This window comes from Mytilus edulis, chromosome 1 (assembly GCF_963676685.1).
Source record: "Mytilus edulis chromosome 1, xbMytEdul2.2, whole genome shotgun sequence".
Taxonomy (NCBI): Eukaryota; Metazoa; Mollusca; class Bivalvia; order Mytilida; family Mytilidae; genus Mytilus; species Mytilus edulis.
In genome coordinates this window covers 124,519,225-124,544,397 of record NC_092344.1, presented here as the reverse complement: position 1 = coordinate 124,544,397, position 25,173 = coordinate 124,519,225, and the positions used below count along the sequence as shown (strand labels likewise).

The following is a 25,173-nucleotide window of genomic DNA, read 5'->3' as shown; positions in this document are numbered from 1 at the left end:
GAACTAATTCTATACATGTATTGAGTCTTGTTCATGCTACAAACCAGATGCTCCGCAGGGCGCAGCTTTATACGACCGCAGAGGTTGAACCCTGAACGGTTGGGGCAAGTATGGACACAACATTCAAGCTGGATTCAGCTCTAAATTTGGATTGTGATTAAATAGTTGACACAGCATAGGTTTCTGACACAGAATGAATGTGGTCTAATGAACTTAAAAAAATGTTTGCCTTTGAGCAATTCACTATGCTGTTGAATATTAATCCTCTCAAAAAAATGTTTGAAGAAATTTTCTTTTTATTTATGAAATCTGAAATGAAAAAAATTGGGGATTTTTTTTCACATCCCCTTTCCCTTATTTCAAAACTGATCTCAATTCAAATTTCTAATGAAGTTTGCAACAATAACTACTCATTTAAATACATCATAAAATATTAAAATGTAAAAAAAGTGCTTGTTATCACTGAATGGTAAAGATTGATTTAATCTATCAGTTGGTAGTAAAAGTGAATATACATTGTATATTGTATAAAACAATGATTTAAGTTGATTCAACTACTATTCTGGACAAAGAAAGATAACTCCAATTGAAATCCAATTGGAATTTCTTGCTATTGCACACTATTGTGCAATTAGATATTTCTTGCTATTGTGGAATACTGTGCAATTGAAAATATTTGCTATTGCACAATACTGTGCAATTGAAGATTTCTTGCTATTGCACAATACTGTGCAATTGAAGATTTCTTGCTATTGCTGAATACTGTGCAATTGAAAATTTCTTGCTATTGCACAATACTTAATATAATAATTTTGGATCCTGATTTGGACCAACTTGAAAACTGGGCCCATAATCAAAAATCTAAGCACATGTTTAGATTCAGCATATCACAGAGGCCCAATAATTCAATTTTTGTTAAAATCAAACTTAGTTTAATTTTGGACCCTTTGGACGTTAATGTAAACCAATTTTAAAACGGGACCAAAAATTAAGAATCTACATACACAGTTAGATTTGGCATATCAAAGAACCCCAATTATTCAATTTTTGATGAAATCAAACAAAGTTTAATTTTGGACCCCGATTTGGACCAACTTGAAAACTGGGCCAATAATAAAAAATCTAAGTACATTTTTAGATTCAGCATATCAAAGAACCCCAAGGATTCAATTTTTGTTAAAATCAAACTAAGTTTAATTTTGGACCCTTTGGACCTTAATGTAGACCAATTTGAAAACGGGACCAAAAATTAAGAATCTACATACACAGTTAGATTCGGCATATCAAAGAACCCCAATTATTCAATTTTTGATAAAATCAAACAAAGTTTAAATCTGGACCCTTTGGGCCCTTTATTCCTAAACTGTTGGGACCAAAACTCCCAAAATCAATACCAACCTTCCTTTTATGGTCATAAACCTTCTGTTTAAATTTCATGAATTTCTATTTACTTATACTAAAGTTATGGTGCGAAAACCAAAAAAAAATGCTTATTTGGGTCCCTTTTTGGCCCCTAATTCCTAAACTGTTGGGACCTAAACTCCCAAAATCAATACCAACCTTCCTTTTGTGGTCATAAACATTGTGTTTAAATTTCATTGATTTCTATTTACTTAAACTAAAGTTATTGTGCGAAAACCAAGAATAATGCTTATTTGGGCCCTTTTTTTGGCCCCTAATTCCTAAACTGTTGGAACCAAAACTCCCAAAATCAATCCCAACCTTTCTTTTGTGGTCATAAACCTTATGTCAAAATTTCATAGATTTCTATTAACTTAAACTAAAGTTATAGTGCGAAAACCAAGAAAATGCTTATTTGGGCCCTTTTTGGCCCCTAATTCCTAAACTGTTGGGACTAAAACTCCCAAAATCAATCCCAACCTTTCTTCAGATTAGAAATTAAATTGTATTCACCAAAAATACAAAACCTAATATCTGAAATACCCAAAGAAAAACTCGCCCAATCTACATTTTCAAATATCATTTACAAATCTTATACCTTTTACTTCAAACCAATCCTCGTTCAAAATATGTTTGTTTTTTTACCTTAACATGATTGATAAGCCAAATTGGACCTGCAAGAAAGCATACTTCATTGGCATTTTCTACATTAACATGATTGCTAAGCCAAATTGGACCTGCAGGAAAGCATGCCTAACTGGCATTTTCTACATTAACATGATTGATAAGCCAAATTGGACCTGCAAGAAAGCATGCCTAACTGCCATTTTCTAACTTAACATGATTGATAAGCCAAATCGGAGTTCCAAGAAAGCATACCTAACTGGCATTATTATCTCTTTCCAGGAGTATATTTGCCATGATTCCAGAACATCTGTCCTAAATGATCCAAATTTGAGAGAATCTGTTGAATTTTTGGTTTCGGGCAAACTTATGACCTTTAAGAGTTGACATGTTAACACCTTATGTTCACACATTAGGCTGTGATACTTTGATTGTAAGTAAAGACTGAAAAACGTTTGAAGCAAAGTAATGAAATAGAGAACATTCTAAGCAAATCTTGATAATTAGAATCATTTGGAGACGTATTTGTTGTTAAAACAGACTTAGCTATGAATAGAGAAACAAGTTTGAAGAGGGAGACACCAGTAGAATCACAAGAACAATCCAACATAAACAACATGAAAATGAATATTGAAGCAAAGATAGATATCAACTTGCAGAAAATTATCATTGACATGATGTGTCTGATGGATGGAAAAGTTATAGTAGTGGAACGATTTGGTACAGTTAATATATTTTCTTCTGATGGCAAACTTCAGAAACAATTACCAATAACTGGTGAAGCGAGGAGTATCACACAGATCAATGAGAACACTATAGCTATAACTTATCATAATGAGAAAGCCATTAAGATCATTAATATGGAGAATGAAACAGTGACCAAAGTTTTCAAGTTAGACAAAGTATGCAGCGGTTTATCATTCTCCAATAATGATCTGGCTGTTGGTTTGGATTATAATGAAATTCGTATGATAGACTTAGAAGGAAACACAGTGAATTCAATACAAGTTGAAAGTAAATCAACACTGTTTATCCTTGTTTACTGTAATAACAAAATTATCTATCTTGACTATCTTGATGGAGCAGTATACTGTTATGATGAATCAGGTAAACAGATCTGACGATATACACAGGATTTATCCTCACCATATGGACTTTGTACAGACACTTATGGTAACATTATTGTAGCAAACTATTACTCTAATAGTATAGTAGTTATATCAAAAGATGGACAGAATAGGAAAGTACTGATTAGTGAGGAGGATGGGCTGGTTCGACCTCAGTGTATTTGTTTTAAACATAATGAGTCTTCAGGTTTTATTTGCGATGAAAGAGGTACATACTTGGCAAAATTCAAATTAACTCCCTAATAATATGTTCATAAAGAAATCATATGGTATTATATCTCTATGAAGCTACAACAAATTAAATGTAAATAAATTTAGCTTAAATCTAGTAACAGCAAATTAAATATGAATACAACTAATTTAGCTTATATCTAGTAACAGCAAATTAAATATGAATACAACTAATTTAGCTTATATATAGTAACAGCAAATTAAATATGAATACAACTAATTTAGCTTATATATAGTAACAGCAAATTAAATATGAATACAACTAATTTAGCTTATATATAGTAACAGCAAATTAAATATGAATACAACTAATTTAGCTTATATATAGTAACAGCAAATTAAATATGAATACAACTAATTTAGCTTATATATAGTAACAGCAAATTAAATATGAATACAACTAATTTAGCTTATATCTAGTAACAGCAAATTAAATATGAATACAACTAATTTAGCTTATATATAGTAACTTAGTAACAGCAAATTAAATATGAATACAACTAATTTAGCTTATATATAGTAACAGCAAATTAAATATGAATACAACTAATTTAGCTTATATCTAGTAACAGCGTCTGTTTAGGTTATACTTGACCATAATTCGTGAGACCTGAACGAAATGTGACCTCTGCAAATGCACGACAACAAGACGTAGAAATCATACTTTATTGCTGACGTCATGGCAGTGTTAAATTTAAGAAATGCATGTCCAGGTGTAAACCAGATGGAAACCAGGCGTAACTAGGGCATAATATTTAGATCAGTATGCCTGGTTGACAGAAAACCATGCGTAATATGCAAATGAGTATGCTTAGTCAATACTCAATGCACTTCAACTTTGTAATTATTATGGCTTGCGAATCTTTTTAATCTGAGCATCACCGATGAGTCTTATTTAGACGAAACGCGCGTCTGGCGTAATAAAACATAAGCCTGGTATCTTTTGATAGCAATTTTTGTATGTTTCTCTGTCCTGTTTGTCCTCCCAATTATTTGTATTATAGTCCTGTCATATAATGCAGACGGACACCCGGTTGAAATAGAACAAAAGAATCGAAGCTCTTTATTAGAGAAGGCGATAAATGCTCGCTGTAATGTTTACTATAGTAACAAAAAAATTAAAAGTTAATAGAAACAAATAAAATGACAATTTTTTTCTCAATCCCGAAGTGTTCTATTATAAAAACACAATTTGCATTAGGTTTCAATTTATCTATTACATAGTTAAGCAGAACAATTAGATATCAAGACGACATGGGTATCTATCAAGTTGGATGTAAAAAAATGGAAAACCTCTGATTAAAAAAAAACACGGACAGAGAACATATCATTCTATTAGTTCAGTAATTTTCGTGTTTGCCCTTCTATTATGTGACTCAAGAGTTGAATATTTTGTCTTGAAAACGTACAAAGCAAGAATATTTGATACATCCTTTCGATTCAGATTCTATGATTTTTATATATCAAACCTACAGGTTGATTTTAACAATAAAAAAAATCACAGTACTGAAAGATTAGATATATGGGTCTAGTGAAATACCTATCTAATGAATCATAAAAACAGAGTAGGTGTGTTCGAATAGCTATTTTTTACTGAAAGTACTTGACGACAGACTTTCAAGTTGGATAATGAAAATGCATATCTTCGGAATTTTTTTTTTTGTGTGTGATAACTAAAGGTTTATAGTCTTCAACCACTAAAAAAATCTAGTCTGCCCATCCACGAAATATCAAATTAGATTTTTTTTTAAATGTTTATGAATTTTCAAAAATTCCACCTGACAACCGATTAGACAATTTTTTTAGTTTTAAGTTGAATCAATGCAGACAAGATCATTAACTGATGCTCGTTAGCTAGTAGATGCATTTGTCTTTTTAAATACAACTGAAATATAAGTATCGTAATGGTGCTATTCGGATAAATTTATCGGTTTTCAAAAGAAAAATTTGCAGCGCGTCATCCCTATAACATGTATAATGGCTTCCATTTTTACGGTTGTGAAAAGTAACTGGCGTAATGGGGAGATAATTTTGACGAAGTAGAAACCTGACTGATAGTGTAATAAATGGAAAACGGAAATATTTTTTATATACACCTCCATCATTATGCCAGATGTTTTGTGGAATAATACTCCACTCAAGGATTACATGTTATAAAGCTTGTGTTAGAGAGCACCTTAATAATAATATAACATTTCTTGTTTCATTATACCGCACTCTAGGAGTGCAGATTATAACGCTCGTGTTAGAGGACACCTCAATTATAATAGATAAAAGAAGATATTGTAACTAGTGCTAATGAGGCAACTTTCCATTCAAGTCACAACTTGAAAACGAAAAACCATTTTAGGTTAAAGTACGGTCTTCAACATGGACAGCAAGCTATAAAGGGCCTAAAACATGACTAGTGTAAAACGTTAAATCAAAAAAATATTCCGTAGAAAATTCAAACGGAAAGTCACTAATCAAATGGCAAAATCAAAAGCTCAAATACATCAAACGAATGGAAAAGAGCTATCATATTCCTGACATAGTAAAGGCATTTTCTGATGTAGAAAATGGTGGATTGAACCTGGTTTGTAAACGTTCAAACGGAGTAATCAACAGATTAATCTATATTAGAAACGAGAAACACTAATGAAACACATCCACCATCGACACTTTCTGAACATTAGGTTCCTGACTAAGGACAGGAGCAAACAAATTCAACGGTTGTTAACGTTTTAATAGGTACCAACCTTCACCTTTACCCGAAACAATAGTGTAACATCACAACCTAGAAATATACACTATAAAATATCAATTGAAACGGATAAATTCAATCAAAAGACATATTAAACAAGTGAACACATACTGAACGAATAAATTTGATCTAAGACCCAAAGTAAATACAAAACCAATAAATTAAGGGTTGAATAAATAAAGGCAACAGTAGTGTACCGCTTTGAGATCTTTAATAATTTCAGAAAGTCTACCATAACCTTGCACATATAACCTTGCCGCGAAATAGAATAATGTACACAGGTAAAAGAAAATAATTTTGTTGTGAGGTATGTATTATCTTATTACATTGTATTATGTTTTTGAATGATTAACTTCCGGTAATAAGATCCGTCACGGCCTGGTTTGGGGAATTTGGTAGGCGAATGCTCACGATAATCTGTACCGATACAGGCTCCAAATGTCCTCCTTTATACGCCATACATCATGGTGGTGATCCTTATAAAGGATGCCTATACGGAGACAAGAAATGAAGAAGTAAGGTATACAGTATAAATGGAAAACGGATTTTTTTTTATATACACCTAAATCATAATGCCAAATTTTCTTGTTAATTATACCCCACTTAAGGAGTACAGTTTATAAAGCTTGTGTTAGAGAACATCTATTAAATTTCTTTGTTTCATTATACTTCACTTTAGAAGTTCAGTTTAAACATATTGATTGGAACACAGCTGAAGCATGTGTAAGAGAGCCCCTCTATCATAATGCCTGAAAAGGGGCGCAAGATTCCAGATAACTGATCTGAGCGTCACTGATGAGTCTTATGTGGACGAAACACGTGACTGGCGTATAAAATTATAATCCTGGTACCTTTGATAATTATTCCATAACGGTCAACCAACTCGTGATGGCGTCCGTTAAATTTACGAATAGATAATTTTAACTTTATCATTTGGAACTCTTGGTTTAAAAGCTTCCGTGTGAGCAACAACCATATATCAAGGAAATTATGATAGGAAATACAAGTCCGGGAATATCGTATCAATTAGTAGATATCTACTCCGTAAAAATGGGCTGCCAGAATGTTGCTACATAGAAATGGAATGTTCACAATTGGGAAAATGAAATAATCACTTTTCTTGTAAATATATGTTTTCAACCGACCCTCATTGTCAATTTCTAGATGGAAGTCAAGATATGAAGAAGACTTAACTGTATCTGTATTATCCTTTATCTGTTGACCGATGGGGTATTGTTTTATTAAGTGAGAGAACATCATCTATATAGCGGAACGTAAAGTTAAATGGTATTGCTAACTCTTGATCTTTCTTCCTAAGAAGTTCCTGTATGAAAGAGAGACGAAAGATACCAGAGGGACAATAAACTGACAACGTAATGACTAAAAATGAAAAGGGCAAACAGACAATAGTACACATGACACAACATAGAAAACTAAAGAATAAACAACACGAACCCCACCAAAAACTAGGGGTGATCTCGGGTACTCCGGAAGGGTAAGCAGATCCTGCTACACGTGTGGCTCCCGTCGTGTTGTTTATGAGAAAAACAAATCCGATAAATAGTCTTAATTCGATAGGTCACATTCATGACAGGGAAGGTAATTGTAGTTACGACGTAAGAAACATATCCGATATAATTTGGGAAACGGTTATTCCATAACGGTCAACCAACTCGTGATGGCGTCTGTAAAATTTACGAAGAGATGATTTCAACTTCACCATTTGGAACTCTTGATTTAATAGCTTCCTTGTAAGCAACAACCCTCTATCAAAAAAGTCATGATAGGAAATGCAAGCGCGGGAATATAGTATCAATTGGGAGATATATACACCGTATGCAGGTGCTACTGGAATGTTGCTATTTAGAAATGGAAAGTTCACAATTGGAAAGCTGAAATCATCTCTTTTGTAGTAAAGTTTCGTTTTCATTCGACCCTCATTGTCAATTTCTAGATGTAAGTCAAGATATGAGGCCGACTTAACTGTATTTGGTGTATCCTTTATCTCTAGTTCAATGGGATAAACGCATTCGACATAATCACCACATTTTGAATTATTTAGTGAAAGAACATCATCTATATAGCGGAAAGTAGAGTTAAAGGATATTGCTAACTACATATCTTTCTTCCTAAGAAGTTTCTGTATGATGTCAGCCTCATAATAATAAAGAAACAGGTCGGCAAGAAGAAGCAAGAAGAGGGGCACAATTCGTTTCAATTGGAATGCCGATTGTCTGTTAAAAAACACGTCCTCCGAACGTAACAATTATGTTGTCAATCAAGAAATTAAGCATCTTGATAATGTCAGTTTCAGGGAATTTTTTGTTTGAATCAGAGTGATCCTTTACAAAGTAGGATTTATCAATTCCTAAGACAAGATACTTGTATCTTCGTTGGCCATTCTTTTTTATGAAACAAAGCAATACCAACTCTTTCAATTTGTCTTTTAGATTGGAATGTGGAATACTTGTATAAAATGTAGAAAAGTCTAATGTTTTAATACAATTATAAGATGAAAGGGAGTTAGATTGTATGTACTCTAAAAGATCTTTGGAATATTTAAGTATCCACATCTGATTCATGCCACCTCTAGAATAGACAGTTTCACAATAACTTTGAAGTCAGTCTCTTCAAATGTAATCTTGGGTCAGTCCTAGTTCTATCTTATTCATTCAAATGACGTCATTTTTCATTTTTTGATGATGTTTTACAAATTCAAATGACGTCATCATTTTTATGTCAATTTTTACAATTTCAAATATGACGTCACTTGGCGTTGTGGTTTAAACATATTCGGATGTGTCTACATATTGTGTTGCAAATGTCTGGTTATGTAATGTATTTCAGTTGTTTCCTGTAATTAGTTAATATTTCAGTTCTATCATGTACAGCTTTTGTTTATTAATTTTATAAATTTACTGTTTGCAAAAGTAAAAATTATTCTAAATGATAAGGATGTTCTGGTAACTAACAGAAAACCCTGGCCGTTTTTGGCACAGCTTTTTAATCTTTTAGTCCTCGATGCTGTTAGACTTTGTGCTTGTTTCAGCTTTCAAACTTTTGTATCTGGGCATCACTAGTAAATCTTGTGTTTATAAAATGCACTTCGGGCGTATTGAAATTTTCAACTTGTTGCCTTTTGTTGGCTGTTGTTCGTGTGTTTCTTTGTCAATTGTATTCTACAATTTATTTATATTGTAGTCCTGTAGTGTCGAGTTGTCATCTCAATGTTATATTTCACATGGCTATAAAAGGGGAGGTTTGGCATGCCACAAAACCAGGTTCAACCCGCCATTTTTTTTCTTTAAAAATGTCCTGTACCAAGTCAGGAATATGGCCATTGTTATATTATAGTTCGTTTCTGTATGTGTTACATTTTAACGTTGCGTCGTTTGTTTTCTGTTATTTTTGAGTGTAAATTCACATTGCGATAAGACGTGTCACGGTACTTGTCTATCCCAAATTCATGTATTTGGTTTTGATGTTATATTTGTTATTCTCGTGGGATTTTGTCTGTTGCTTGGTCCGTTTCTCTGTGTGTTACATTGTAGTGTTGTGTCGTTGTTCTCTTATATTTAATGCGTTTCCCTCAGTTTTAGTTTGTTACCCCGATTTTGTTTTTTGTCCATGGATTTATGAGTTTGAACATCGGAATACTACTGTTGCCTTTATTTATTCATTATAATACAGAGGCATAAAGGTGGTGTTAAAGGGCTCCTCAAGTATAACACCAGTCTTTTTGTTTTATTATACCACACTTTAGTGTACAGGCTATAACGTTAACGCTGATGTTAGAGGTCACCTCAATTATAATGCAAGATGTTTTGGTGCATTATACTACCTTGTAGTAGTGTAGGCTATAAAGCTGTTGTGAAATGGCACAGCTAGTAGACTTGACTGGAATACTACCCAAGCAAGCTGGTTATAGAGGACACCTCAATTACAATCATAGACTATTTGTTTTTGCTTCATCATACCCAACTCTAGGAGTGCAGGCTATAAAGCTGGTGTTGGAGTACACCGTAATTATAATGCCAGACTTTTTTGTTTCATTATACCCAACTTTAGGAGTGTAGGCTATAGGCTAGTTCTCCATTGATTAGTTCAACAGAAATTTTCATCACAACTTTCCTGGGAAAACTGGACATAAATATTCTCATCTTTTCAATGATAAGTTGTTATGTTTACGCTCTTTTCCTGTTTGTCAATATTAAAAGACTTGCAATTTGAAAGAATAAACAAATATGTTATCCCATTTTCTCCAGGGTTATTATACGGAAGGATTTCATATTTGGTCAGCTCTTTGGACTCACTAGTTATCGAGAACTACTGCACAGAATGATGTCAAGTATGGTGATCAGCTAGGCAGAGATGAGGTTTAACATGTTAACCCATTTTGAACTTTTCAACAATCTAAATTCTGTTTTCTGATACATTGAATTACAAGTTTAGTATAATTAGCTTCACTTTCCTAAAATTCTCAAAATGAATAATAGCAAATAAGTGAAATGTTTTTTTAAACATGGTTTTATTTTTATATTAAATCAAACCCCTTGTTTTTCGTTTCCATAATCAATAGTCTTATAAGAAAAAGTTTGTGCAAATGTTTAAGATTTGGATTTTTGATTTCTTTGAAATGACATATCTTTTTTAAGGTTTTGTGTTTGAATTAAAATAATTTCAAGTCACTTAAAACTGAAGAGTACATATCACCTGCTGTATACTTTATAGTTGTACACAAACAATGTTGAAAATTTCAATAAAAGAGGGACGAAAGATACCAAAGGGACAGTCAAACTCATAAATCTAAAACAAACTGACAACGCCATGGCTAAAAATGAAAAAGACAAACAGAAAAACAATAGTACACATGACACAACATAGAAAACTAAAGAATAAACAACACGAACCCCACCAATAAACTGTCTTATAGTAGGATCGATATGGTGATAACCGAGTATTGCATAAAGTTAACAGGAGGTGTTATATTGCATATAAATGTAGAAGTTGATAAATGTGAGCTAGTGTATATGTTCATTACATATAATGGTACAGGTTGATCAGTGTCCAGTGGTTTGTATGTTTATTTCATAAAATGGTACAAGTTGACCAGTGTCCAGTGGTCGGTAGGTTCATAACATATAACTTAATAGGCTGATCAGTGTCCAGTGGGTGGTATGTTCATTACATATAATGGTACAGGTTGATCAGTGTCCAGTGGTCAGAAGTTCGTTGCAGATAATGGTATAGGTTAACCAGTGTCCAGTGGTCGGAAGTTCGTTGCAGATAATGGTATAGGTTAACCAGTGTCCAGTGGTCGGAAGTTCGTTGCAGATAATGGTACAGGTTGATCATAAACGTATTTACACTTTTGGTATTTAGCTGAATCTTGCCTCCGAATGACCTTAGATCTACTCCGAATCACCTTTTGACGTCAAGCAACAATCACTTTTAAATTGTGACGTCAAATAATTTAAATTATGATGTCAAAGTTTACGGGAACCTGTGTGATTTTACGTAATGGCGGACAAATTTGCATACAAGTGTAAATACGTCTATTGTCCAGTGGTCGGTAGGTTCATTACATATTATGGTACAGGTTGATCAGTGTACAGTGGTCGGAAATCGTTGCAGATAATGGTACAGGTTGATCAGTGTCTAGTGGTCGGAAGTTCGTTGCATATAATGGTACAGATTGATCAGTGTCCAGTGGTCGGAAGTTCGTAGCAGATAATGGTACAGGTTGATCAGTGTCCAGTGGTCGGAAGTTCGTTGCATATAATGGTACAGGTTGATCAGTGTCCAGTGGTCGGAAGTTCGTTTCAGATAATGGTACAGGTTGATATGTGTCTGAAACCGGGTGGAAATGGACATCATAAAAACTCGGTTGTAAACATATATGGATTCTATATTAAAGGTCTTAGTAATCAGTTGTCTCGTATAAAGACCCTACAAAACATAATTATAAAAAACTATAAATACAGGTGCAAAGATGGATAACTCTGACATGTTTATGAACAAGTACATTGCACTGTATAACATTCTAAGTAAAATAATATTCTCTTTCACATCTATAATTCTGTCTCAAAGACTCAACATAAACTTGCGTCTTACATGTATGAGTTTATGCATTTCATAAACTTAATTGCAATAAATATTCTATTACCATGTAAATAATGTATTCTACATGAATTCCATAAATAGTAATAAACTAAGCAAAATGGTAAAACATTAAAATATCTACATTCAGCAACTCAGCAACGCAAAGTAAGCAAAATAAGCAAATAACTAACCAAATTATAAAACAACATAATACAACTCTTTGCTTACCTCAAGTGCTAGTTTGAAGGTCACAAGACTTCATATGTGTATTGGCTACACGTACATCAAATATTAACCTGAAGATAAATATAAATTTATAACTAATGTGTTTCATGTCTATAATATGAACACATACCAAAAATAAGAAAATCTGTTCCCTTAGATACTAAAACATAATAAAGGTTTAAAATGAATATTTAACTATTTAATTTACTTCTTATTTATACACAAGAAAACTCTTTCTTTCTATTTAATATCATTTTACTCCAATGCTCTATTATTTAGTAATTATTTAATATTTTATTCATTTATCAATCTTTAATGATTTAAAGCATGTTATGGTTAATTAATTGTATTTATCACTCTTAAAGGTCATATTCATACTACAGATTCATTTCTCCATTCAATCCAATCAATCTAACCAAATCTTGCATACTCTGTTAAAACTCTAGGACTATTAAAATAATGTGAGAAAACTATATACAACTGACCTGTAAAGTAGAAATATGGATTCCCAAAAGATTCAGCAATAACTATACAATAATTCACATAAGACAATTTACAAACTCCAAAACTGTGAAATCTATCTACTTAGTATGACAGTTGAAATAAGAGTGACCAGAACAATAGAATTTTCCCTCCAAAAAGAACATGTGACCAAAATCACTATCCATAAGAAATATAGCCTTAATTAAGATTCTAAATGTAGAAATCAAGGTTACATAGACAAACAGGTACACTGATCAGTTTAACCGTAATCAGACTGGACAAGTTGAATACCATTCAATTTGTAACTATAATATCAATAGTATGAAAACATTTTTTTTCCAATATATCTAATCAATATATACAAATTTACATTTACAAAAATATGCTAAATTCCACTCTACCACATACTCCCCCCAGCCGGAAAATGACGTCTTGGCATTTCCTGCTACGTAGAAGCATTGGTAGATGACTTCAAAATGTCTAGAATGGCTGGACCTGCCTCTGTGTGTAAATCTTGGAGTAAAGTTGTCTGGTCTGATATAGATTTCAGACACTGGATCTTCTTTTCACAATCAGACATTGTGTTGATTGCAGACTTTGCCATATTGAATTCGCCAGTGGTAAACCGGAGTGGTGGTCTCCGCTCTCTGGCTGAACGACGTATAGGAACCGGTTCATCTTCATCATCTGTATCTGTTTGAGAAATATCATGTTCAAGTGTATCTTCTTGAACAATCTCATCTTGCGAAGCGCTTCTTTCATCTTCAGAAATCAGGTCCTCATCAACACTAATTGTGTCTTCTGAAGATTGGGCGTCCCCTCCTGTCTCTGTATCCTGTAACTCATCAGCTTGAACTTGGGGTAAATGTTCAATGATGGTTGAATCACTGTCTCCTTGTTCCTCTCTGATGACATATCCCCAGTTTGATTCCTCATCAGATGTTGTATCCTTCGAGAATTCATTCCTGGTGGTCGGTTCCTTCTGTTTTTGTCTCCTCTTGGCAGGTGTTGGTCTTTTTCGGGTTAACCTAGGAGCAGGTGTTGGTGTGTCACTAATAAATCCTATAGGAAGAAGCAAGTTCCTGTGAAGAGTTCTAATTCTTCCTTCACCATTTTCCTTTTTCACCGAAAATTCTGGTATGTCGCTATTGGGTTGACTGATGACATGATAAGGGTCATGCTTCCATCTGTCAGCCAATTTGTGTTTTCCTTCTTTGAAGGCGACTATCTTTACCAGCACTCTATCTCCTGGTTTAATTGTACCACCTCTAACTTTCGTGTTGTAAGCCTTCCCTTGTTTGGTCCTTGCATTATTCGCTGCTGTTGCAGTGGCTAGTTCGTGTGCCTGAGTAATTCTGTGTCGCAACTCCTTGGTGTATTTTGAGCTTGGTTCCTTCTCATTGGCTAACTGGTTTCTTGTTGGAATGGCCATAGCAAATCTAGTAAAATGATCTGTTATCACTAACAAGTGTTGATGCCCTCCTCTAGATGCTAGTTTGAAGGTCACAAGACTTCATATGTGTATTGGCTACACGTACATCAAATATTAACCTGAAGATAAATATAAATTTATAACTAATGTGTTCCATGTCTATAAGTGTCCATTCAATTTGTAACTATAAAAACATTTTATTCCAATATATCTAATCAATATATACAAATTTACATTTACAAAAATATGCTAAATTCCACTCTACCACATGTCCATTGACAGATGACCATGTTGTATAGTTCATAAAATTGAACAAGTTAATTGGTATGTCGTCAGATGGTCAATATTTATTACGGGAAAATGTACAAGTTGATAGATAAGTGTCATATGGCCAATATGTTTATTACAATAAATTGTACAACTTCATGGATATTTGCCAAATGGTCAATATGAACATTCCAGAAAGCTGTACATGTTTATGTACAATTGTCAATATGTACATTTCAGAAAACCTAACATTTGTTGAGTCCTAGCCCACATGTAGGATTGTGAACTTTGTACAATTATTGTTATACACTTGACACTTTATTGGCGATCGTAAGATGACGTGCCAATTAAGTTGTTATTCCATGCTTGACTTAGGCTAGTCAATATGTAAATATTCCCATTGTCTTGTAAATAGGTAAGTAATCTCCTTTGCTAGTCAATATGTTAGAATTATCACATGATGTTAAGTATGTAAGTAATCCCCATGGACTCGTTATTTGTGTTTACATTTCTATCCATTTGAGTCTAATTGCAGACGTTAATATTTAATTATTTTAACCAAATACCATGCAGGACTATATTGTCTTCATACTGGTGGTAGTCAAAATCCTTTTATGTAGTAATTGTGAGTATTCATGTGAAAAATCCATCCTTTATCCACACATTTGTAATGGTTGTTGTACACATTACTACGATAGGTTGTCTGTTCTGTTTCGGAAGTACAATAACAACTAATTGTTTACAATTTTTTGATTTTTTTTAAGATACTAAGGCTTTTCTACCTCAGGCATAGATTACCTTAGCTGTATTTGGCAAAACTTTTAGGAATTTTGGTCCTTAATGCTCTTCAACTTCGTACTTTATTTGGCCTTTTTAACTTTTCTGGATTCGAGCGTCACTGATGAGTCTTTTGTAGACGAAACGCGCGTCTGGCGTATATATAAACGTCTACAAAAGACTCATCAGTGACGCTCGAATTCTTTTGTAGACGAAAGCGCGTTTCGTCTACAAAAGACTCATCAGTGACGCTCGAATCCAGAAAAGTTAAAAAGGCCAAATAAAGTACGAAGTTGAAGAGCATTAAGGACCAAAATTCCTAAAAGTTTTGCCAAATACAGCTAAGGTATATATATATATACTAAATTTAGACCTGGTATCTATGATGAGTTTATTTCTATAAGACCCTGGGACAGAACAGTTAAGACCGTACTTCATTCCTTCGACGGAGATGTATATATAAAATTTGTATCTTTAAACTCTGGTATATCGTAAAGCTACATCAAGCAGCAATCCTCTTTCAGGAAAATCCTTAAAGATCCTTAAACAAACACAGACTCTGGTATATCGTATGGCAACGACTAGTGTCAATCCTCTTCCATTGGCATCTTTAAACAAACACAAAATCTGGTAAATCATATGGATGCGACTAGTGCCAAACCACTTTCATGGAAATCTTTAAACAAACACAAACTCTTGTATATCATATGGCTACGACTAGCATCAAACTTCTTTCATGGAAATATTCAAACAAACACAGACTCTGGTATATCGTATGGCAAAGTCAAGCAGAACTCCTCTTTCAGAGAAATTAAAAAACAAACAAAAACTCTGGTAAATCATGTCAATCAATCAATCAATCAAGTAACCATTAAACAACACAAACTTTATTGTGTCTGTTTAGTTAACGCATCATTGTAAATATAACGGAATTTGATGAGACTTTCAGCAAAGTGAGAGGGTTAGCGCTATAAAACCAGGTTTAATCCACCATTTTCTACATTTGAAAATGCCTATACCTAGTCAGGAATATGACAGTTCTTGTCTATTCGTTTTTGATGCGTTTTGTTATTTGATTTTGCCATGTGATTATGGACTTTTAGAATTAATTTTCCTCTAAGTTCAGTATTTTTGTGATTTTACTTTTTTCTGTTAAATATCACATGGCTACCAACAAGGACCAAATCCCTTTCATAAAATTCTTAAACAAGCACAGAGTCTGGTATATCGAATGACAACAAGAACCAAATCTCTTTCATGAAAATCCTAATACAAACAAAAATGCTGGTTTATCGTATAGCTACGACAGTAAGCAACCATAGTTTAATGAAGTTCTTTCACTAATAAAAACTCTGTTATATCGTATGGCTACAAGAACCAATCCTCTTTCATTGAAATCCTTAAAAAAACACAATATTCCGGCTACTGTTGTAAGTAACCATATGTCAGTAAAATTATATAACAAACACAAACTATGGTGTGTGAAGGTAAAGATAATTATAATCACCCAGTTCATTTATAAGATTTTAGTTTGAGGCAACTAAACTTTCAGGATGTATTTGGTTTGCAGTTTGAATTTGAAGAAATACCCAAATAGCCAGATAATACGTCAATTAATTATCTAATTACTTACACAATTCTATTATAATAGTATTAAAATTTTTATTGTCATTAAATAATCAAATATCATTATAAAAACCTAATTTTGAACTATATCTTTTTTTGTGGAAATTTTTAGTAATTTACCTGTGACGACACTTTTGTGCGTCTATCTAGTCGGGCAACATACAATGCGTGGTTCGGCTGTACTGTGTTTATGTGCTGACCTAGGTTGTTTTACGTGTTCGTTTCTAGTATGTGATATGTCATCACTTCGGTGTTGTCATGGATATCTATCATATAGCCATCACTTCGGTGTTGTCATGTACATCTATCATATAGTCATCACTTCGGTGTTGTCATGTGTATCTATCATATAGTCATCACTTCGGTGTTGTCATGTGTATCTATCATATAGTCATCACTTCGGTGTTGTCATGTGTATCTATCATATAGTCATCACTTCGGTGTTGTCATGTATAGTCATCACTTCGGTGTTGTCATGTACATCTATCATATAGTCATCACTTCGGTGTTGTCATGTACATCTATCATATAGTCATCACTTCGGTGTTGTCATGTATATCTATCATATAGTCATCACTTCGGTGTTGTCATGTACATCTATCATATAGTCATCACTTCGGTGTTGTCATGTACATCTATCATATAGTCATCACTTCGGTGTTGACATGTACATCTATCATATAGTCATCACTTCGGTGTTGTCATGTACATCTATCATATAGTCATCACTTCGGTGTTGTCATGTACATCTATCATATAGTCATCACTTCGGTGTTGTCATGTACATCTATCATATAGTCATCACTTCGGTGTTGTCATGTACATCTATCATATAGTCATCACTTCGGTGTTGTCATGTACATCTATCATATAGTCATCACTTCGGTGTTGTCATGTATATCTATCATATAGTCATCACTTCGGTGATGTCATGTATATCTATCATATAGTCATCACTTCGGTGTTGTCATGTATATCTATCATATAGTCATCACTTCGGTGTTGTCATGTACATCTATCATATAGTCATCACTTCGGTGTTGACATGTATATCTATCATATAGTCATCACTTCGGTGTTGTCATGTACATCTATCATATAGTCATCACTTCGGCGTTGTCATGTATATCTATCATATAGTCATCACTTCGGTGTTGTCATGTATATCTATCATATAGTCATCACTTCGGTGTTGTCATGTATATCTATCATATAGTCATCACTTCGGTGTTGACATGTACATCTTTCATATAGTCATCACTTCGGTGTTGTCATGTATATCTATCATAAAGTCATCACTTCGGTGTTGTCATGTGTATCTATCATATAGTCATCACTCTGGTGTTGACATGTATATCTATCATATAGTCATCACTTCGGTGTTGTCATGTACATCTATCATATAGTCATCACTTCGGTGTTGTCATGTATATCTATCATATAGTCATCACTTCGGTGTTGTCATGTATATCTATCATATAGTCATCACTTCGGCGTTGACATGTATATCTATCATATAGTCATCACTTCGGCGTTGACATGTATATCTATCATATAGTCATCACTTCGGTGTTGACATGTATATCTATCTATCATATAGTCATCACTTCGGCGTTGACATGTATATCTATCATATAGTCATCACTTCGGTGTTGTCATGTACATCTATCATATAGTCATCACTTCGGTGTTGTCATGTACATCTATCATATAGTCATCACTTCGGTGTTGTCATGTACATCTATCATATAGTCATCACTTCGGTGTTGTCATGTACATCTATCATATAGTCATCACTTCGGTGTTGTCATGTATATCTATCATATAGTCATCACTTCGGTGTTGTCATGTACATCTATCATATAGTCATCACTTCGGTGTTGTCATGTACATCTATCATATAGTCATCACTTCGGTGTTGTCATGTACATCTATCATATAGTCATCACTTCGGTGTTGTCATGTATATCTATCATATAGTCATCACTTCGGTGTTGTCATGTGTATCTATCTATCATATAGTCATCACTTCGGTGTTGTCATGTACATCTATCATATAGTCATCACTTCGGTGTTGTCATGTATATCTATCATATAGTCATCACTTCGGTGTTGTCATGTATATCTATCATATAGTCATCACTTCGGTGTTGACATGTATATCTATCTATCATATAGTCATCACTTCGGTGTTGTCATGTATATCTATCATAAAGTCATCACTTCGGTGTTGTCATGTATATCTATCATATAGTCATCACTTCGGTGTTGACATGTATATCTATCTATCATATAGTCATCACTTCGGTGTTGTCATGTATATCTATCATAAAGTCATCACTTCGGTGTTGTCATGTATATCTATCATATAGTCATCACTTCGGTGTTGTCATGTATATCTATCATATAGTCATCACTTCGGTGTTGTCATGTATATCTATCATATAGTCATCACTTCGGTGTTGTCATGTATATCTATCATATAGTCATCACTTCGGTGTTGTCATGTACATCTATCATATAGTCATCACTTCGGTGTTGTCATGTACATCTATCATATAGTCATCACTTCGGTGTTGTCATGTACATCTATCATATAGTCATCACTTCGGTGTTGTCATGTGTATCTATCATATAGTCATCACTCTGGTGTTGACATGTACATCTATCATATAGTCATCACTTCGGTGTTGTCATGTATATCTATCATATAGTCATCACTTCGGCGTTGACATGTATATCTATCATATAGTCATCACTTCGGTGTTGTCATGTATATCTATCATATAGTCATCACTTCGGTGTTGTCATGTACATCTATCATATAGTCATCACTTCGGCGTTGTCATGTACATCTATCATATAGTCATCACTTCGGCGTTGACATGTATATCTATCATATAGTCATCACTTCGGTGTTGTCATGTGTATCTATCATATAGTCATCACTCTGGTGTTGACATGTACATCTATCATATAGTCATCACTTCGGTGTTGTCATGTATATCTATCATATAGTCATCACTTCGGCGTTGACATGTATATCTATCATATAGTCATCACTTCGGCGTTGACATGTATATCTATCATATAGTCATCACTTCGGTGTTGTCATGTATATCTATCATATAGTCATCACTTCGGTGTTGTCATGTATATCTATCATATAGTCATCACTTCGGTGTTGTCATGTACATCTATCATATAGTCATCACTTCGGTGTTGTCATGTATATCTATCATATAGTCATCACTTCGGTGTTGTCATGTATATCTATCATATAGTCATCACTTCGGTGTTGACATGTATATCTATCATATAGCCATCACTTCGGTGTTGTCATGTATATCTATCATATAGTCATCACTTCGGTGTTGACATGTATATCTATCTATCATATAGTCATCACTTCGGTGTTGTCATGTATATCTATCATATAGTCATCACTTCGGTGTTGTCATGTGTATCTATCATATAGTCATCACTTCGGTGTTGTCATGTGTATCTATCATATAGTCATCACTTCGGTGTTGACATGTATATCTATCTATCATATAGTCATCACTTCGGTGTTGTCATGGATATCTATCATATAGTCATCACTTCGGTGTTGACATGTATATCTATCTATCATATAGTCATCACTTCGGTGTTGTCATGGATATCTATCATATAGTCATCACTTCGGCGTTGACATGTATATCTATCATATAGTCATCACTTCGGCGTTGTCATGTATATCTATCTTATAGTCATCACTTCGGTGTTGTCATGTATATCTATCATATAGTCATCACTTCGGTGTTGTCATGTATATCTATCATATAGTCATCACTTCGGTGTTGTCATGTGTATCTATCATATAGTCATCACTTCGGTGTTGACATGTATATCTATCATATAGTCATCACTTCGGTGTTGTCATGTACATCTATCATATAGTCATCACTTCGGTGTTGTCATGTACATCTATCATATGTCATCACTTCGGTGTTGTCATGTATATCTATCATATAGCCATCACTTCGGTGTTGTCATGTACATCTATCATATAGTCATCACTTCGGTGTTGTCATGTATATCTATCATATAGTCATCACTTCGGTGTTGTCATGTACATCTATCATATAGTCATCACTTCGGTGTTGTCATGTACATCTATCATATAGTCATCACTTCGGTGTTGTCATGTACATCTATCATATAGTCATCACTTCGGTGTTGTCATGTATATCTATCATATAGTCATCACTTCGGTGTTGTCATGTGTATCTATCATATAGTCATCACTTCGGTGTTGTCATGTATATCTATCATATAGTCATCACTTCGGTGTTGACATGTATATCTATCATATAGTCATCACTTCGGTGTTGTCATGTATATCTATCATATAGTCATCACTTCGGTGTTGTCATGTGTATCTATCTATCATATAGTCATCACTTCGGTGTTGTCATGTATATCTATCATATAGTCATCACTTCGGTGTTGTCATGTATATCTATCATATAGTCATCACTTCGGTGTTGACATGTATATCTATCATATAGTCATCACTTCGGTGTTGACATGTATATCTATCATATAGTCATCACTTCGGTGTTGTCATGTACATCTATCATATAGTCATCACTTCGGTGTTGTCATGTGTATCTATCATATAGTCATCACTTCGGTGTTGTCATGTGTATCTATCATATAGTCATCACTTCGGTGTTGTCATGTATATCTATCATATAGTCATCACTTCGGTGTTGTCATGTATATCTATCATATAGTCATCACTTCGGTGTTGTCATGTACATCTATCATATAGTCATCACTTCGGTGTTGTCATGTATATCTATCATATAGTCATCACTTCGGTGTTGTCATGTGTATCTATCATATAGTCATCACTTCGGTGTTGACATGTACATCTATCATATAGTCATCACTTCGGTGTTGACATGTATATCTATCATATAGTCATCACTTCGGTGTTGACATGTACATCTATCATATAGTCATCACTTCGGTGTTGTCATGTACATCTATCATATAGTCATCACTTCGGTGTTGACATGTATATCTATCATATAGTCATCACTTCGGTGTTGTCATGTATATCTATCATATAGTCATCACTTCGGTGTTGTCATGTATATCTAACATATAGTCATCACTTCGGCGTTGACATGTATATCTATCATATAGTCATCACTTCGGTGTTGTCATGTATATCTATCATATAGTCATCACTTCGGTGTTGTCATGTATATCTATCATATAGTCATCACTTCGGTGTTGTCATGTACATCTATCATATAGTCATCACTTCGGTGTTGTCATGTATATCTATCATATAGTCATCACTTCGGTGTTGTCATGTGTATCTATCATATAGTCATCACTCTGGTGTTGTCATGTATATCTATCATATAGTCATCACTTCGGTGTTGTCATGTGTATCTATCATATAGTCATCACTTCGGTGTTGTCATGTATATCTAACATATAGTCATCACTTCGGCGTTGACATGTATATCTATCATATAGTCATCACTTCGGTGTTGTCATGTATATCTATCATATAGTCATCACTTCGGTGTTGTCATGTGTATCTATCATATAGTCATCACTCTGGTGTTGTCATGTATATCTATCATATAGTCATCACTTCGGCGTTGTCATGTATATCTATCATATAGTCATCACTTCGGTGTTGTCATGTGTATCTATCTATCATATAGTCATCACTTCGGTGTTGTCATGTATATCTATCATATAGTCATCACTTCGGTGTTGTCATGTATATCTATCATATAGTCATCACTTCGGTGTTGACATGTATATCTATCATATAGTCATCACTTCGGTGTTGTCATGTATATCTAACATATAGTCATCACTTCGGTGTTGACATGTATATCTATCATATAGTCATCACTTCGGTGTTGTCATGTATATCTATCATATAGTCATCACTTCGGTGTTGTCATGTATATCTATCATATAGTCATCACTTCGGTGTTGTCATGTACATCTATCATATAGTCATCACTTCGGTGTTGTCATGTGTATCTATCATATAGTCATCACTTCGGTGTTGACATGTATATCTATCTATCATATAGTCATCACTTCGGTGTTGTCATGTATATCTATCATATAGTCATCACTTCGGCGTTGACATGTATATCTATCATATAGTCATCACTTCGGCGTTGACATGTATATCTATCATATAGTCATCACTTCGGTGTTGACATGTATATCTATCTATCATATAGTCATCACTTCGGTGTTGTCATGTACATCTATCATATAGTCATCACTTCGGTGTTGTCATGTATAGTCATCACTTCGGTGTTGTCATGTACATCTATCATATAGTCATCACTTCGGTGTTGTCATGTACATCTATCATATAGTCATCACTTCGGTGTTGTCATGTACATCTATCATATAGTCATCACTTCGGTGTTGACATGTATATCTATCATATAGTCATCACTTCGGTGTTGTCATGTATATCTATCATATAGTCATCACTTCGGTGTTGTCATGTATATCTAACATATAGTCATCACTTCGGCGTTGACATGTATATCTATCATATAGTCATCACTTCGGTGTTGTCATGTATATCTATCATATAGTCATCACTTCGGTGTTGTCATGTATATCTATCATATAGTCATCACTTCGGTGTTGTCATGTACATCTATCATATAGTCATCACTTCGGTGTTGTCATGTATATCTATCATATAGTCATCACTTCGGTGTTGTCATGTGTATCTATCATATAGTCATCACTCTGGTGTTGACATGTACATCTATCATATAGTCATCACTTCGGTGTTGTCATGTGTATCTATCATATAGTCATCACTTCGGTGTTGTCATGTGTATCTATCATATAGTCATCACTTCGGTGTTGTCATGTATATCTATCATATAGTCATCACTTCGGTGTTGTCATGTATATCTATCATATAGTCATCACTTCGGTGTTGTCATGTATATCTATCATATAGTCATCACTTCGGTGTTGTCATGTGTATCTATCATATAGTCATCACTTCGGTGTTGTCATGTACATCTATCATATAGTCATCACTTCGGTGTTGTCATGTACATCTATCATATAGTCATCACTTCGGTGTTGTCATGTGTATCTATCATATAGTCATCACTTCGGTGTTGTCATGTATATCTATCATATAGTCATCACTTCGGTGTTGACATGTATATCTATCTATCATATAGTCATCACTTCGGTGTTGTCATGTATATCTATCATAAAGTCATCACTTCGGTGTTGTCATGTATATCTATCATATAGTCATCACTTCGGTGTTGTCATGTGTATCTATCATATAGTCATCACTTCGGTGTTGTCATGTATATCTATCATATAGTCATCACTTCGGTGTTGTCATGTATATCTATCATATAGTCATCACTTCGGTGTTGTCATGTATATCTATCATATAGTCATCACTTCGGTGTTGTCATGTGTATCTATCATATAGTCATCACTTCGGTGTTGTCATGTATATCTATCATATAGTCATCACTTCGGTGTTGTCATGTACATCTATCATATAGTCATCACTTCGGTGTTGTCATGTATATCTATCATATAGTCATCACTTCGGTGTTGTCATGTGTATCTATCATATAGTCATCACTCTGGTGTTGTCATGTATATCTATCATATAGTCATCACTTCGGTGTTGTCATGTGTATCTATCATATAGTCATCACTTCGGTGTTGTCATGTATATCTAACATATAGTCATCACTTCGGCGTTGACATGTATATCTATCATATAGTCATCACTTCGGTGTTGTCATGTATATCTATCATATAGTCATCACTTCGGTGTTGTCATGTGTATCTATCATATAGTCATCACTCTGGTGTTGTCATGTATATCTATCATATAGTCATCACTTCGGCGTTGTCATGTATATCTATCATATAGTCATCACTTCGGTGTTGTCATGTGTATCTATCTATCATATAGTCATCACTTCGGTGTTGTCATGTATATCTATCATATAGTCATCACTTCGGTGTTGTCATGTATATCTATCATATAGTCATCACTTCGGTGTTGACATGTATATCTATCATATAGT

General features: G+C 34.0%; 1 protein-coding gene across 2 annotated transcripts; it reads right to left on the bottom strand.

Moving 5' to 3' along the window:
* Nucleotides 1–11,689: 11,689 nt before the first annotated feature.
* LOC139505486 (uncharacterized) lies at nt 11,690–14,550 on the bottom strand. 2 transcript variants are annotated; one of them, XR_011659759.1, is made up of 3 exons: nt 12,939–13,079; nt 12,457–12,524; nt 11,690–12,075 (listed from the first exon to the last, which is right to left on the bottom strand). XR_011659759.1 is itself a non-coding variant. In XM_071295042.1 (3 exons), the coding sequence occupies exon 1, from the start codon at nt 14,366–14,368 to the stop codon at nt 13,382–13,384; it is 987 nt and encodes a 328-aa protein (XP_071151143.1). In that variant the 5' UTR covers nt 14,369–14,550; the 3' UTR covers nt 11,690–12,075; nt 12,457–12,524; nt 13,307–13,381. The 2 variants fall into 2 exon arrangements, 1 of the variants encoding a protein (XP_071151143.1); XM_071295042.1 differs by lacking the exon at nt 12,939–13,079 and adding an exon at nt 13,307–14,550.
* Nucleotides 14,551–25,173: the final 10,623 nt, after the last annotated feature.